The sequence below is a fragment of the Falco biarmicus genome, chromosome 3 (assembly GCF_023638135.1).
Source record: "Falco biarmicus isolate bFalBia1 chromosome 3, bFalBia1.pri, whole genome shotgun sequence".
Classification (NCBI taxonomy): Eukaryota; Metazoa; Chordata; class Aves; order Falconiformes; family Falconidae; genus Falco; species Falco biarmicus.
The window spans coordinates 56,206,720-56,222,470 of NC_079290.1; the positions used below are offsets into that span (position 1 = coordinate 56,206,720).

Here is a 15,751-nt window from a genome sequence, read left to right on the forward strand (position 1 = left end):
GAGAAGACTAAAGATCTCAGGATGTGCATTTGCTCTTTCTCAGTATCAGAAAAAAAAAGGAAGATCAGAATATTATATCAAAGGGGGAAATAACTTTTCTGTTTCTTCCAAAGGATTAAGTCACTAGCCCATAGAAAGCAGAGAACTGGTTCAACAACAGTTTTTCGGTTTGCATGAGCAAGTCATATGAATCTTCAGCTGGCATTGAGGAGAGAGATTGCTTCTTTGATCAAAGTGTAAATGTCTTATTTAAAGTAAAAAGCTGTTTTCTTCTGAAACTTCTCATTAAGGCTCTTTTGAAAGCCCCAGTATATTTTGTCTTCCTTTTTCCTGCCAAGTCTTCGGGCTGCTGAGGGTGGTGAGGGGAGCTGGCAAGCGCCGAAGGCAGAAGCCAGCACCCTGCTACGTGAGGCCTCGCTTTTATGTTAAAGTCCGTACAGGCAGAGCCTTTTGTTAAAGGCCCACGAGAGTCAGTTTGGCACCACAAAACCGCTGGAGTCCTCCTGTCGTCTGGAGAATCAGGCCATTTAGAAGCAAAAGGAGGAAAAGACACAAAACTAAATTCTAATCGTGGGGAGAAACTATTCTAGTGCTTTAACTCACCTTTGCCTTTGAGATGGAAATCCATCACAAAGTTTACTTTATTCTGAATATGCATTTTATTTTCTGAGGTTTTCTGCTCAAATAATGATTGCATAGGACAATTTTTCCAAACCAGATTGTTCCATGCTGGAGTCCTTGTTAATTACCTTGTTTTCTATTGGAGTTCTTGGAGATAAAATTTGTGAAATACTCACCATCACTGGAAGGCAGGACATTTTTACCAGATTCCCTGAGGGCGGATAATGTTACTTAATATTGAAAGCTGATGAGCATCTTGCGTTGCTACTTAGCTTTCATAGACAACTTCCACTCCATATGTACAGGGACCCAGCTGCAGAAACTCCCCATGCATGCTGAGATTTGCCTGTATCTTCTGTCACATCTAGTCACCTAGAGTTCAAAGCACACAGGATAACTTTGGCCTTTATATTTCAAAGTTCCCCATGTAATTCAGGCACAGCTGGTAAGCCAAAGGGCTTCAACTATCCACACAGCCACGCACATGTGCTGGGTTTGGCCAACAAAGCAGCCAAGGGTGCCTCTACTCCACAACCGGAGCAGTTCTGACTTGATACACTGAGCTCCCATGTGCTTTTGGAAGCAATTCTGCATATGTCTGTGATGCAGGATTCAATTACAAAAAAAAATTTAAAAAGGAATTGAAGTATGTCCATTCCAGTAGGCAGACTTGGGCAGTAAGATACCAGGGAGCACAGGGTCTCCAAGTGAAACCATTAGCAGTCTTATTTTGCTTGCAGGATGGGACGGCTCCCTTGTGGATTGCATCGCAGATGGGTCACAGTGAAGTGGTGCGAGTAATGCTGCTCCGGGGAGCTGAGCGAGACGCCGCGCGGGACGTGAGTAGTGCTTCTTCCTGCTCTCTGCCTGCAGCTGAATGCCGCCTAGCTTTCCCTGAGGCCGCAAGTCTGCCTGAATGGAGGCCTGGTGTCCCTGGAGTCTGTCCTGTTTGCCAGGCTCTGAAGTCCCACACTGGGTCCCTTTTTGCCATTGTGTCTGGGCCAGTTTTCAGGAGGGAACTTCTGGAACAAGGGAATGGAAATGTCTGTATAAATGAGAGACAAAGATGATATATGGTGTAACTAGTTCATTTTACCCTGACGTTCTCACCTGCTGGAGAAACGATCCTCCAGGTGCCCCAAAACCGGCAGCATATGCTCTGGAGGTGCTTCCTCAAAGATGATGAGCAGAGAGGACTCTCCTCTCAGAGGTGTGGGGAAGAGCTGGCATTGCCCTCCAGCCAAGGGGAATGCAGATAAACTGTTGGTAGCAACTGAACTGACCTTCCTCTCTCTTTTAAAGGATGGTACCACTGCTTTACTGAAGGCTGCCATTAAAGGGTACAACAATGTGATAGAAGAGTTGCTGAAATTCTCTCCCACACTTGGCCTGCTGAAGGTTAGTAGTGTAACACAGATTTTTAGGCAGAAACACAAGAAGGCAAAGGGTCTGATGAAAGACCTGACACTTATGACTGTGCTAGTGCAAGACAATAAGGAGCTTGAGCCCAAAAAAGTCAAGAGAAATATGAAATTATCTTATTTAGCCTTTAATGCCACACACAAATTAATCTTTCTAAACAAAATTGTGAATTTGATATTTGGAATGAGGAAGCCCATTGTGTCATAGAAGGAATCATCCTGCTTTTCGTCATCTGATTTTATTTCTACTGTAAATGGATTGCCCTCGACAGTGCAGTTTTTAGCATTATAACCTGCCCTCTATTACATTTAGTCAGCAAAATAGTATCCTAAGAGATCTTTTGTGAGCAGATTATCTACTTGATGTTGTTTTCCCCTGAATTCAAAAAGTTAATTGAAAAATAATAGATATTTGGAAGCTGCTTTTTAATAGCTCATCTAATTTTATGTGCCTATAAATCACATTCTTTGATAGCCTCTGTGCATGCAACTACTTGGCAATTTTGATGTACGTGAAAATCCAGGTGGCATTAACTTCGTTGTTAATTCCATGAAATAGCTTCCACACTTATTTGAACTGTCAGTTTGCAGCCACAAGCAAAAGGCCAGCCATAAAAAATCACTATTCAGCTGTCTGACACTGAGACCATTAATCATCAGAGAAAGAAGATAAAATGCACAGATGGTTCATTACTGCTTGCACTTCTGTTTCACTTCCTAATGGCTGGTTTTGCCAGGCAGAAGCAAGTGCTGTGTTCATTTTACCTCTGATCTATTGACAAGGGTATTTTTTAAAAGGAAATATTGCTGTGGTAAAGTGAACTTGACTCTAATTTTTATTAAAGCATTTAAAATCATCTCCTTCATAGCCCACTAGCCTGCCAGCACCCTGTCTAAATCAGACCCTATACCTTTGATGACCTAATCTCTTCTGTGTTACTTCTTTCTTGTTCATAGTTTTGTTCTTTGCAAACATTTGTGTTTCACTGCCTTTTGCCTTCTTCCCATGCACAGTACAAACATCTCCATTGGTATTTTCTAGAATGGGACCTCTGCTCTCCATGCGGCTGTCCTGAGCGGCAATGCGAGGACAGTGGCACTGCTCCTCGAAGCAGGAGCGGACCCATGCCTGAGGAACAAGGTATGCCCTGGCACGGAATCCCGGGCAAGGAGCAGGTGGGGAGCACCGAGCGGTGGAACCATTTGTGCCACAGAGGTGGTGGCAGCCCACGTTTCTGTGCTGGTCCATGGTTGTCTCTTGATCCTTTCCAGAAGCACCACTGTTTGGTCTACTCATTTCCATATACAAGCATCTATAAGGATGCTTGGCAGTGCCACTGGTGATGCTGGTTCCTGTGAAGTTACACCAGTCTGAGGATAACCAAACCATGCACTCACACCGGAGCACCACAGTTAACTGTACCTAGCAATGGGCTAGCTAGGTTGCATTTTGGGGAAAGGGTGATCTTGTTGCTGTTTTGATAAGCCATAAATTATATTCATATCTCCATACAGATGTGTAAGGAGGATATTTTTGCAGCAAGAGAAATGTGTGTGGGGGTGCCTTTGATAAGAAAACTTGGTTAGAATTCAGCACATTGGTAAGGCAAAAAAATATCCCATGTTACATGCATCTTCTCCCTATCTTACAGTAAATCTGTTAGTTTCTTGAAATAGTTGAATACTCTTTTATACCAGCAACTTTTCTGCAGAAAATTTGTCGTGGTATTACTCTATAAAGTGTTTTAACATTACATGTTCGATAATTTCCATGAAAATGTCTTCCACTGGCTTGTGTTTATAAACTACTTGCCACTAGTATTTGATGTCTAGCTGGGTTTGGTCTGGTGAATGGGTGGTCTGGTATTTACTTCTGGTTTATGACTGCGTGAATGGAAGTTTATAATACAAGTAATCCAGCACATCCCTTCTAAAAGTTTTCGTCATTTAATGTGAAACCTGTGCCTGTTATTTCTGTGTCATTCCACTTGATGGCAGCAGAGATAAAGCCTCTTACACCGTGGTTCGTGTTAACAGGCATTTTGTTTTGATTGTTGTCGACGGCAACGTGCGAGATTTTTCTGCTACTGATAGTGAATTGCAGCAGAAGGGTGTGCAGTATCAGAAAGCCTGTGGCTGTAACCTCTTCTACTGTGTTGGTTTTTTTTTAATAACATGCAATTTGGCACAACAGAGTACATTTGCAGGACAGAATTACCAATTTTCAGAAGGAGCTTCATTATAAATATATTCATGTTACCAAAATTATATTCAAAACATACAGAAGACCAAACTCTGATGTTTTATTATGAATCCTACAGAACAGCGCTGACTATTTCACAGCAATTGAAGTCTTTCCTTGGATTTTTATGGACTTCAGTACTTAAAAACCTGCCTCATCTCCCCCAAAAAATCAGCAGCTATGCTCTGTATTACTTCTGGGGTAGAAGTATAGGGAGCCCAAGAGATACCATCTAGCCTGAACAGTCATCACAGGATAAACTGTCCATTCAAACCCCAGGCTGAGATTATTTTGAAGACTTAAGTGAGACTTGCACACTGAAAGGTGATTTCTAAGATACCTCCAGCAGTGGTGGAGACAACACTGGAAAAAACACATCATTATAATGCCCAGTACAATCTTCTTTAGATTTTAATGCTTTTAAACCATATTTTGGAAATAATAATTCATTTCTGCTAACCTTCAGGTTTTTTTGTTCCAGGCAAATGAACTGCCAGCAGAACTAACAAAAAATGAACGCATCCTCCGCCTGCTTCGCACAAAGGAAAAGCAAAGAAAAAGCTAATGCAGCCCTGTAGCAAATGCCATTTGACAGAGAAGCACCCTGACCACAGTAGCATGACAGTTAACCTAGGTTGCCCAAGAAGGTCTTGTTGGAACAGTTTGTAGAACTGATTATCCTCTCCAGCACACGCTCCCTGAATGCACAAGGTCCTCCCATGGGCTGGGGCCTCTGCCTGGCATCACTGAACACAGGACTGAGAGCAGGGTTTGGCCTGGGAGCTGCGTTTGCGCTGCAGCTCTGCCTGTGCTCCAGGCCAGCACCGATGTCTGCTCCTCCATGCCTGCAGTGTACACATCCCCACATGTGCAAGTGGTCCTGCCGTTTCAGACACGTGTCCCCATACTGGCGTGGCTGCACACCTGTGACGGGTACCTCAGGGCGCATGTGTGGGTTGGGAGCACTCAGCCCTTGTGCCAAAAGGACGCCCAGATCTCACAGCTGTTTGGATGCAGTTGGTCCTGGAGCAGCCCCATGGTGCCACTGCCCTCCCTTTGCTGACACTGCTAGCTCAGACCATTCCTCTCTACCTCCAGGTGCCACGTGGGGCTAGAAGTGAGATCTCACCTGCAACATCCAACAGGAAAAGTCCTCCTGCCAGCCCAGGGCTTTGGTAATGTTTTGGCTACTGCATGAAGCTCCATAAAAATGATCCGGAGTGTTAAAAATTATGCCAAAAGCTACAACCAAACAATAAGCAAGATGTCCTTGTCAGTTGTAGCATCTTGATCTGTCAATCCGTTCAGCCACAGAAACACAGTTGATAACATTTTGCAATGTGTATGCAGTGCTATGGGAATCCATCCCCAACCCTACAGTCTACATACCTGCATTTTTGTGGATAGGGGAGGACTGGTTACTGAGCAAACCAACCAGGGCATATCATTCACTGGCACAAGTACAATAGAAAGTTAGCTGTCAGGCACAACAGCAAGGATGCTGTACAAGTGGTATATGTATGTTCTGCATACGCATACGTGTGACACTGTGGATAGGTACCCACAGCTACTATGCAATGCACTTGTTCTCCAGGTCTGTGACAGGAGTTAATGGAGAAGTGTTCAATGTACAGGTGTTTCAACAGCTGGTGAGAGGGTTACACGTAGCTATACTCCAACAGGTCCACCAATTAATGCAGGCATGGAAAATGAACTCTCAACAACAATTTTGGCCTTTGTTGTGGTTGAGATGCTTAGACATGCTACTAGTGCCTGTCTGGGGAAGGCAGTACAAATTGTAGATGATTGGTGAAGAGCTATGTTTTAACCATGTTGCTGTAAGGCACCCCATTAAAACACAGCAATTTTTGCAGTATAAACACTATATACTATGTCCTGTTAGACAAAAAAACATCAAACAATGTTTTCCAGTGAGTTAACATATAAAGTTAGTTCAGTACATGAATCCAGGCACTTCACCCGTCTTCAAACCTTGGCAAATTACTGAAAAATTGCTTTAGAAGTTGAAGACAGAGAAGATCATAAGGAAATAAAATATTACCTGCTTAAGAAATGTCAGTCTAGGATTCAACTGAAATGTTGCACTTTTGCTTCGGTGAGTTTAAAAAAAATCTCTTAGTGAGCTAGCACAAATGAATGTCGTTTACTTAGTGCAAATTAGCCATATATATTACCAAATCATAAAATTATTCTTTTTGTGAGTAAGTTAGGTAGTAAGTCAGGGTTCTGATGAAGAGAACAGAAGTGAGTGTACCTTTGCTTGCAAGCTGGCATTGCTATTCAATTTCTAGTCAGCATTAGAAAGGAAAGCTTTAAGTTTTCCAACAATATAAGGAGGCACCAGAAAAATCTATTTGTTTAGGTAATTCATGCTGCTATATTTTTAAATTAAAATAATATTGTGCCTAACAGAAACTTGCAGACAAACTGCTACAGAACCAAATAATTATGCAAGATGCTTAGTGGATGATTGTATCCAGGGTTAAGTTCTGCAAAAGACTGAAAAATACTGAACGTGCAGAAATCTCAAGAGCTTTATTGGGAACTTATGTTTCACAGCATTGCATGGGACTGGACTCGTAACTTCTTTAACAAGCAACTCTGGAGAGGATAGGTTTGTTTGGAGTCCCCAGTGGGTTGAGGATGAACATACTGTTTTGGAGAATGCTAGAGGGACTCTAGGCAACCTGGCCTCAATATTAATCGTTTTTCCCTCAAGTTTCTTCAGATCAACAGCTGGGAACCACCACACTCTTAAGATGAAAAAAACTTTCACGGTTGTAAAGAAGGAGGATAAACACTAGAGGATCTTCAGTAGTCATGCTGGGTGAGCCATAAATACGCTTTATATCAGACAGGCTGTAAACATCAAGCAATCTTCCTAAAAAATGCAGAAGCATCCACTGTTGATGAGGGTCTCCTATATTTCCCTGATAGCAGAGCAAGCCAGCAGTGGTCCTGTGACAGCAGAAGTAAAGCAAGCTGAGACAAAAACATGCAGGTGTTGTGTATCTGCAGGTGGGCTTTCCTTTCTGTCAGGTGTATTTTCTTGTGAGTGGTCTCACCCCAAAGGGGCAGCTACTCAGCAAAGAGCTGCTGCTTAAACTATGCCTGTCCATGGCAAGATGTATATCTGCTCCCCACCATTTAGAGCAGGAATTTCCAAGTCTTGTGTCCAGCTGCCTCCATGACTGGCCACCGTAGCTGGGGCTCTCATGCAACAAGCGAAGAACACCTGGGATGCTGTGTCCCTTACAGAGCATATTGGGCTATAACTGGCTTTTCTTATTTCTGAACAAAATTTGAGATGTGAGGCTAGCACAGGTCGAAGGGAGAGGCTTGTAGCTCCCTCCTTGCTCTCATTAGTACAGGCTGATACAGCACACAGGCTGGAGGTGGGGGCTCCATGGTGGAGAACTGGCAGCAAAGTCTTTCTCTGCCCCATTCAGACTGAAGTTGAATCTAGCTTCAGCAAAGGCCAACACAGGATTTCTAGGCATGGAAACCTTCCCATTGGGAGCACATCTTTCACCTCAGAGCCTTTGGGGAGAGGGCTGGGTTTGGTCTTAGCTTTGGGTTCCCTGTAACTAAAAGGTGCTTATTCTGCCTGTAGGTGGACTTGAAGATTGCAATACCATTTCTCTACCATGAATTTAACTTTCCACAAAGGAACCTTATTAACGCTCAATATTTAGGTAGCTGCTGTTATCTTTAAAGTGCTCAGTAAATAATCTATGGTTTGTTGTTCTAAAACGGAAACTTGCTTTCCTTTCCTGGCTGAAGTGATTCACTAATATTGACAGTAGTTCTTTGCATAGTTGTCGTGCCTTTTGTGTAAGGCTTTCAAAGTGCTCTGCAGACACCATTACCTTTGTAAGTTCTAAGGTACATTGCTGGAGGAGGCAGAGAAATAGATTATTTCATTCACACACCAGTGAAATGAAGCAGCTGTTCATCAGCTCATGTCAATAGACAAGAGTAAATTTAGATTAGAAATTAAGGGGCACCAAATCCATTTCACAGACTACAAGATGAAGGTAGGTACCATATAATGATGTGAAATAGAACTGGGACAAGATAACAGGCCAAACTGGGTTTTGGGGTTTCTTTTCCCCTAAAAGTGCCATATATGTGTATATATCCATCTTGCACCCCTCAAAAGAGCAGCTCCACTAGCACGCTGCTTTTAGGCTTGCCTCTCTGCACATGCCGATCCAGGGGCCCAGCTTGCTGTCCTCTCCACCTGGGATTTATTCAGGTGCTATAGCCTGGTGACTTCCCCTCAGCTGCAAGTGAGTACAAAGGATGTGCAACCAAGAACAGGCTACACTAATGAGTCAAGGAAAAGTATACAGCATTTTTCTTTCACTAGTATCAAGCCATTGTGTGATGGGGATGAACACAAGGAGAGGCCTGTGGGGTGCAGAGAGAAGTGGCATCCCATAAGTGATATGGCAGCATCATAGCCTCAGAGGTCCCAAATACACAGAGCTCTTCATTTAAGCTGATCGCTGCAGTGCAGCGTGCAGGAACATCTATTTAGTAGTGATACAAAAGGCAATGTTGTACCTCCTGACTTGCACATGCTGTTCTTCACTTGGAGCAAAACCATCTCACTAATGACCCATGCACGTTTGTTTAGTTTGAAACAGCTGAAAGGACGAGAGCACCAGATCAAAACAGCTGCAAGTCATATTTAATGCACTTTAACAACGATGGTGATTTGCCTCAGAGTCAGAGCCTAACTGCAAGAAAATTCATGCTTTTATTTCAGACAGTTATGGTGACTATTGGGAAATGCATAAGTAAACCAAATTTCATGTTGTCTCAGAAATTTCAGAATTGTACAGAGAATGAGGTAGCACAAATCCCGGCCCATTTGTACTTCACTTAATATGAACACTGAACAGACATAAAAATACTGCCTTTGTCTGGAACCCTTGAGTCAGCAGTGTTAAAATGCTAACGTTTGCTATGAGTCCAAAGATTATACACAAAGCTCTTTTTTCCAGCAACAGAATATTGTATTACACACACAGGACTAAATGGAGTTGTGCCTTCTCACAGTGGCTCTGCATTTGGTCCTTGGAAATATGATAGTTTCATAATTTTCTGAATTCCACAGTTTCTTTTGACCTGCCCTTTTATGCATTTGATAACACTTATATGAATTTATGTAACTCTGTGTAAGACTAATATTCTGCAACAGGAATGTTGCTTTGCTAAAACACCTTTTCCCATACTATCATTTCAATAAAAATTAATATACTACTCAGATTATCTTTTCTGCATACTTCAATATTTCTTTCCTTTTGTGCAGTCTACTCTTTCTCTTTGTAGAATACCATAATTAATTTCCTATTTATGTAAAGATAACTTTGCTCTTTTCCGCTTGATTGGTTATACTTTTATTATTTTCCAGGTCTTTACAGATGAGGTAACATTCACAAAACAAATAAAGCCAATGCACAGGCTTGAGGAACAGGAAAATGTAATTTAGCATGACATAACAAGGTTTGTTTCAAAGATACAGACATCACTGAGAGATTCCCCTTGACATTAACATCCATTAGGTCAGATCTGAAGGGAAGATTATAAAAAGCAACTTAGGAACCAAAGGAATAAGACTATACTTTTATTCAGTTAGTCAAACATGTCTTGGTTTGTTATATTCCTAAATGTAAAACTGATCTTTACACTGATCTGACCTACTTCAGTTAAAAAAAAGTCAACACCCTGCTGATATGCTTATTATGGTATGCAGTGGATTATGCGTCATAATGGGGGAAAGAGTCTACACTGAAAATTGTATTTTTGACCTTGTGTTTGATGTCCCACACTTTTTGCCTTATTCCTACAATTTTCTATTGTGATGAGCTACATTTTCAGTCATTGTCAAAAATTCCTACAGCCACAACTCAGTAATACATCTCCATCTATTCAGAGAATATCAAGAGAAAGTGCTGTGACTTGTTCATGGCCTAAATCACTACAAAGGATAATTTCTGGTAGTGGAAGGCTCCTTAATTTTGCACATGAAAGCGTAACAAAAGAATGTCAAGGTGCTGGAAACAAGACAAATTCAAACTTCAAGCTGTGGATTTTCAAGAGTAAGGATAATTATCTACTGAAACAAATTGCTGAGATGATTCCTTCATCATTTGAGTTTTGGAAAAAAAATAAATTACTTTTCAGTCTGCAAGATGTGTTTCACCTGAAACATTTTGTGTTTGATGCAGGAATTACTGGATGAAATTTTACAATATGCAGGAACCAACATTATATGATCATAATAGCCTCCTTAATTTTAAAATATATGAATCAATGCAACTTTTGCTTTATCTCCACAGTGATTTAAAGAGATGCTGGCTCTCATGGGATCAATAACAAGACCATATGCCTAGCAACTGTGGCTGTAGCTGAACAGCTAATCAAAATCTGAGGCACATACCTAAGTCGTCTCTGAATAATCCATTTTGCTCTCACAATGTTGACAAGGCGTTTAAAATGGACTAACGCTTTAATGTCCAGCTTTTAATGTCAAGTCAGTTCATTCACAGCTGGCACAAGGGCTACATAGTGCTGCACCTTGCCAGGGAGCAGAGATTAGCAGAGCAGTCAGGGATGTGCCAGTGGTGAACACAACTAAGTCAGGAAGGAATAAGGGACGCAACTCTTTGCTATGGCAGATGTTTCGCTGGCTTGGATGCACAGATGGAATATGACACTAACCTACCACACAGGCATGGAACAGACTGCAATTTTATATGTACTGCACAGATATTTTCTTGTGTGGGATATATGTATATATGTATGCATATGTACTTTGTATCCAGCATATGAGGATGGGCTCATGTAATCCCCTTGGAAAAGTGATACCATAACCTCGTGGTCTTCTTATCTGGACTGCATGAAGGGGAAGAAAAACTATTCCGCTTTCTGGAGACCCCAAGAACAGCTTCTGCAGGTGCTCCCTTGGCCATATTACTGCATCAGACCCTACTCACTTGGGAAAACTGTTATAAAACTGACAAAAAGTCTTCAAGTTCAGCCATGAACAGGCTGTTCCTCAGGTGAATTGCAGCTGGTAAACCTACCTCCTGTTCCTCCTGCCAAGTCAGGTTTTGGTAGTACTGTCAGGGACCCTATGACAGTTCTGCTCATATTCTCCAATTCGACAGCAAACCCAGAGTTACTCACCAAGTGGCAGCATGGTGCTCACAGGGATTCAGTCAACCAACGTTAATGCAAACCAGGAGCCGTACACAGCCATTAATAGGTCAGACCTTGAATGTGTTAGCATATCAGTGCTTACGTACAGTATCTGGCACAGGTACACACTGCACCTCTTTGCTCACAGCAACAAGTGCAGCCTGTCTCCAGACTGCTACAGTAAGCTGCATTTCTATAGTGTTTTCCTTCAACAGTTCACTGGTTGACACCTGGGTGTGGAGCTCTTGGGCCACATCTTGCCATGCAACTGGCACCACTTTACAGAAGAAGAAATTGCACTGGAGAGGCTGGGACCTGCCCAGATCGTCCAGCAAGTTTGTAGCTAAACTGGAACAAACTTTCAATTGTTTGAATTCAAGTCCCAAGCTTTTGCTGCTAGGCAATAAAAAACATCACGGAATTGTAATAAAAATGAACAAGTTTCAATGACTTCAAAAATAAATGCAGAAAGGATGTGATCTTAAAGAGTGACTATACGACTTTTAAGGTTAGATAGGGACACAGGTTGGTAAAGCAGCCATCAAAATACACTAGGGCAGATACAAAGATGAAAAGATAAAAAGACCTGATTCAGCATCACCTGACATACTACATGTTTATTTGAGTACTGGCAGCATTAGGCAGATTGCTGTCAGCCCCCTCTGCCTGATTTGACCCCACATGGGAAGTCTGAAGCCAAGAACATCTGACCAAAGTAACAGGTACATTGGAGCGTGTATAATTAAAAGGCAAGCAGGCCTCCACAGGTGAGGAAGGCTGACAAATGAGCTGATGAAAAGAATATGTTTTGCTTACAACACCAAATAGGAAACACCAGCTTTGTTTGGTACAAGTATTATTCTGGTTTAGCTGGAAAAACAGTCTTGGAGCAAGCTATAGTGGTTTGGACAGGCTCTACTGAAAAAAAAAAAAAAAAAAGTGTGAGAAACTGGATGAAACTTCTCACCCACCTGTTGCAGCTTGTCTTCACAGATTGCAAGACATCCACAGAGAATGTCCCGCTTTCCCATGTGCTGGTGCAGGGCATTGCTTAACGTAGCTCCCACTTCTTGCAAGTGCCTCTGAGCGCTATCGCAATAGAAATAATACAGGCTCATAATAAATTATGGAGAATAAAGAGCAATGGACATTTTAACTGATTTTTCTGCAAAGCAATCGCATACTGTGTTTCCATTTGTATGTAGAAGTAATTCTTCAGACAGATTGCCACCTAAAAATTTCCAGGTCATTACCACTAGGTGCCTGAGTTTCTAGAAGTGGCAACACAGGTTTCATTTCAGCATTGAGTAAAGCGATGGATACACAGTAAGGCCTACACCTCTGAAGACAATGCTCAGAGCTTTCCATCAAAGACATAGAACAGAACATAGCAGGCAGCTATTTCACCCATTTCCTGATAGGCACCTTTACACCATTCAGGGTAGCCGGTGAGGGAGCAAGCTGATTTGATCCTAATGGACAATTAAAGGACTTGTTTGGTGTGATGGAGGCACCAAGCAACACCCTACATGATGAATTAATATTGGTCTCTCGGGCAGCAAAATTCAGTTTTGAATATGCTGCTGAGAACTGCCATAAGTATTCCCCATTAGCCTTCCAAGCAGGTGGTCCCTAACAGCTGTGCATAATCCTGGGTTTAAAAGAGAACCTTATAAGACATAACTGGATAAATGTCCTTCAATAAGAGCAGTTGGGAGTGGGGGTGGTCTCTTTTGGGCCATGTGTAACACAGACAAGGCAACGAGCTATTGGCAGCATCGATCTGGGTTAACTCTTCAGGGCTACTTTTTCCCTACCCAGAAGGAAAGAGAGAACTTCAAGATGACATAGTCAACGGTGCCAACTTTATCATCAATAACGCTCATGCAACTACACTTAAATTCCCAGGAGCTGCTAGAGACGGCTCTGCATCCCCACCCCCTCAATAAGGCATGCAGCCACGACGAAGACCAAAGGCTGAAGCAGAACTGAAGGATTACCCTGCTCTGGTCTGCTGGCTACCAGTGTACAGAGGCAACATAAAAACAGATACGTGTTTTGAGTTTCCACACCTGCCATTAATGAGATTTCAGAAGTCTCTATGACCAAAGATAGGGTTGGTCTGATTAGTGTTTGTTAGTCTTCACACCTATACCACTCCACTTTAGCTTGTGAGTGCAAACAGGCAGCACTCTCTGGGGGACTGCACTGGAATAACAGTGTGACTTTCGATAGCCATCTAAATACAGATATTCAATAGAGATTCAGATAAATCCTAAAATACCACCTCTTCTCTCTGTTCATACTGTAGGTGGTAAAGTGTGAGGTTATGGACTTAATTAGTTTATGGCAGAATTTGTCGCTGCAACATTATAAATTGGTTCTTCAGCCCTGATTCTTAAATCACTCCTTCTTCATGTACTTCATTCAGGAAGAAAATGCCATTTCTCTTCAGTCAGTTTTGCTATCTTTCACCTTTTTCGCACGCACTGAAACAAGGTTCTTGCATTTTTTTAACATGTAGCTATGCGAGCTATGCCCACTGCATGCATTCTCTGCTTACGTGGAGTGTCTAGAAAATGTGGCAACTCGGTTCCCTGTTTTTAGGATCATGCTGCATAGTGCCGCATAAGTTATTTATTTATGACATGAACATTAAAACACAATATAACTTCAGGTACTCTACCTTTGTTTAGCACTTGCCAAATGACAGTCCTGCACCTGGGATGGAATAATCCCATGAAAAGTACAAGCTAGGCAGTGACTGAATGGAAAGCAGTTTGGCAGAAAAGAACGGGGTGGCTGGGTAGGGCAAGATGCTGAACATGAGTCAACGGGCTGTATCAGCGAGGGGGTAACCCAGCAGGCCAAGGGCTGGGGGTCATTCCCCTGTCTTTGGGACTTGGAGTGCTGTGCCCAGGTGGGGGATCCCCAGAATAAAAAAAAAAGAAAAAAAGAAAAAGACACCGACATACAGGAGCAAGTCCAGTTTACTGTTACCACGATGGCTGGGGCTGCTGGAGTACATGAGCTGTGTTTGCTCAGCCCTAAGCTGAAAGCTGGCTCCTGGGGCATCTTCCCGCTCCCCGCAGCTACCACACAGGAGGATGCAGAGAAGGGGGAGCCACACGCTTCTCAGGCGGCCACCACGGCAGCAGGGGAGGCGACAGGCTCAAGCCGGAACATGGGAAAATCTCTTTAGATACAGGCAAAAAATTTTACTGTAAGTGCGGTCAAAGAGTGGAACGGTTTGTTCAAAGAGGCTGTGTAAACTCCATCTCTGAAGAGCTTCAGTGCAAGAACCCTGAGCCACCTGGTCTACCCGGATTCCGATTTCAGCAGAAAGTCGGACTACGCGACCCTCTAGAGATCCCGGGCCAACGTGTTAGCCCCTGAAGCTGTGACACCAAGACTAGCCTGCATTTTTCTCAGCAGACGGCAGTATCAGCTAAATTACATACTTCATACCAGCAGCGCGCTGTCAGGTACCGGGCCGTGAAGGCGATAAAGCGGCGGCGAAACCACAGGGAGGCTGCGGCGCACCCAGCTTGTGCTACGCTTCCTCCCCACCGGATCCCAAACTGATCCCGAACAGATTCCACACAAACAGACCCCAAACAGAGCGGCGGACTGCAACCAGCGCTCCCGAACCTGCTGGCCGCCACAGCGGCCCGGCCACCTGACGCCCGCCCGAGGCAGCGGCCGCGCCGGCGGGGCCCGGGGGCAGCCCGACGTGCCGCGCTGGGGAGCCGGCGTGCATGGCAGCCTCACGGCCACAGCGCGCGGGATCGGAGCCCAACGCGTGGAAATCAGCAATTAGTAACTCTGAAGCAAAATTAACACGCTGATGAACTTTTCAATTAGTAACTCTGAAGCAAAATTAACACGCTGATGAACTTTTCAATTAGTAACTCTGAAGCAAAATTAACACGCTGATGAACTTTTCAATTAGTAACTCTGAAGCAAAATTAACACGCTGATGAACTTTTCCGCGCCCGTCCAAAGCCGCTGCTCGGCTGCCGGCGCAGCCCAGGCGGGAGCCTCCCTTCCGCAAAGGCGCAGCTCCGCTCCAGCACCGACACCCGCCCGAGCCCCCCCCCGCGCCCGCAGCGCCCCCGCCGCCCCCTGAGGCGAGGCGCGGCCCGGCCGTGGCGTGAGGCGCGGTCCCGCCCCGCCGCCGGGGGGAGGCGGTGCCCGGGGGCGGGGCGGCGGCGGCGGTTGGCGGCGGCGGGCG

At 43.8% G+C, this 15,751-nt stretch overlaps 1 protein-coding gene across 2 annotated transcripts in view; it reads left to right on the top strand.

Annotated features, from left to right (window-relative positions):
* The window catches only part of ANKRD29 (ankyrin repeat domain 29), a 51,104-nt gene extending 41,533 nt beyond the window's left edge, over nucleotides 1-9,571 (top strand). For both annotated transcript variants that reach the window (XM_056333623.1, XM_056333622.1), the window contains 4 exons: nucleotides 1,362-1,460; nucleotides 1,924-2,019; nucleotides 3,085-3,183; nucleotides 4,766-9,571. In XM_056333623.1, coding sequence (XP_056189598.1) covers nucleotides 1,362-1,460; nucleotides 1,924-2,019; nucleotides 3,085-3,183; nucleotides 4,766-4,849 — 378 coding nt within the window. In that variant the 3' untranslated portion in view covers nucleotides 4,850-9,571. The remainder of the gene's footprint in view (nucleotides 1-1,361; nucleotides 1,461-1,923; nucleotides 2,020-3,084; nucleotides 3,184-4,765) is intronic.
* The last annotated feature ends 6,180 nt before the right edge of the window (nucleotides 9,572-15,751 follow it).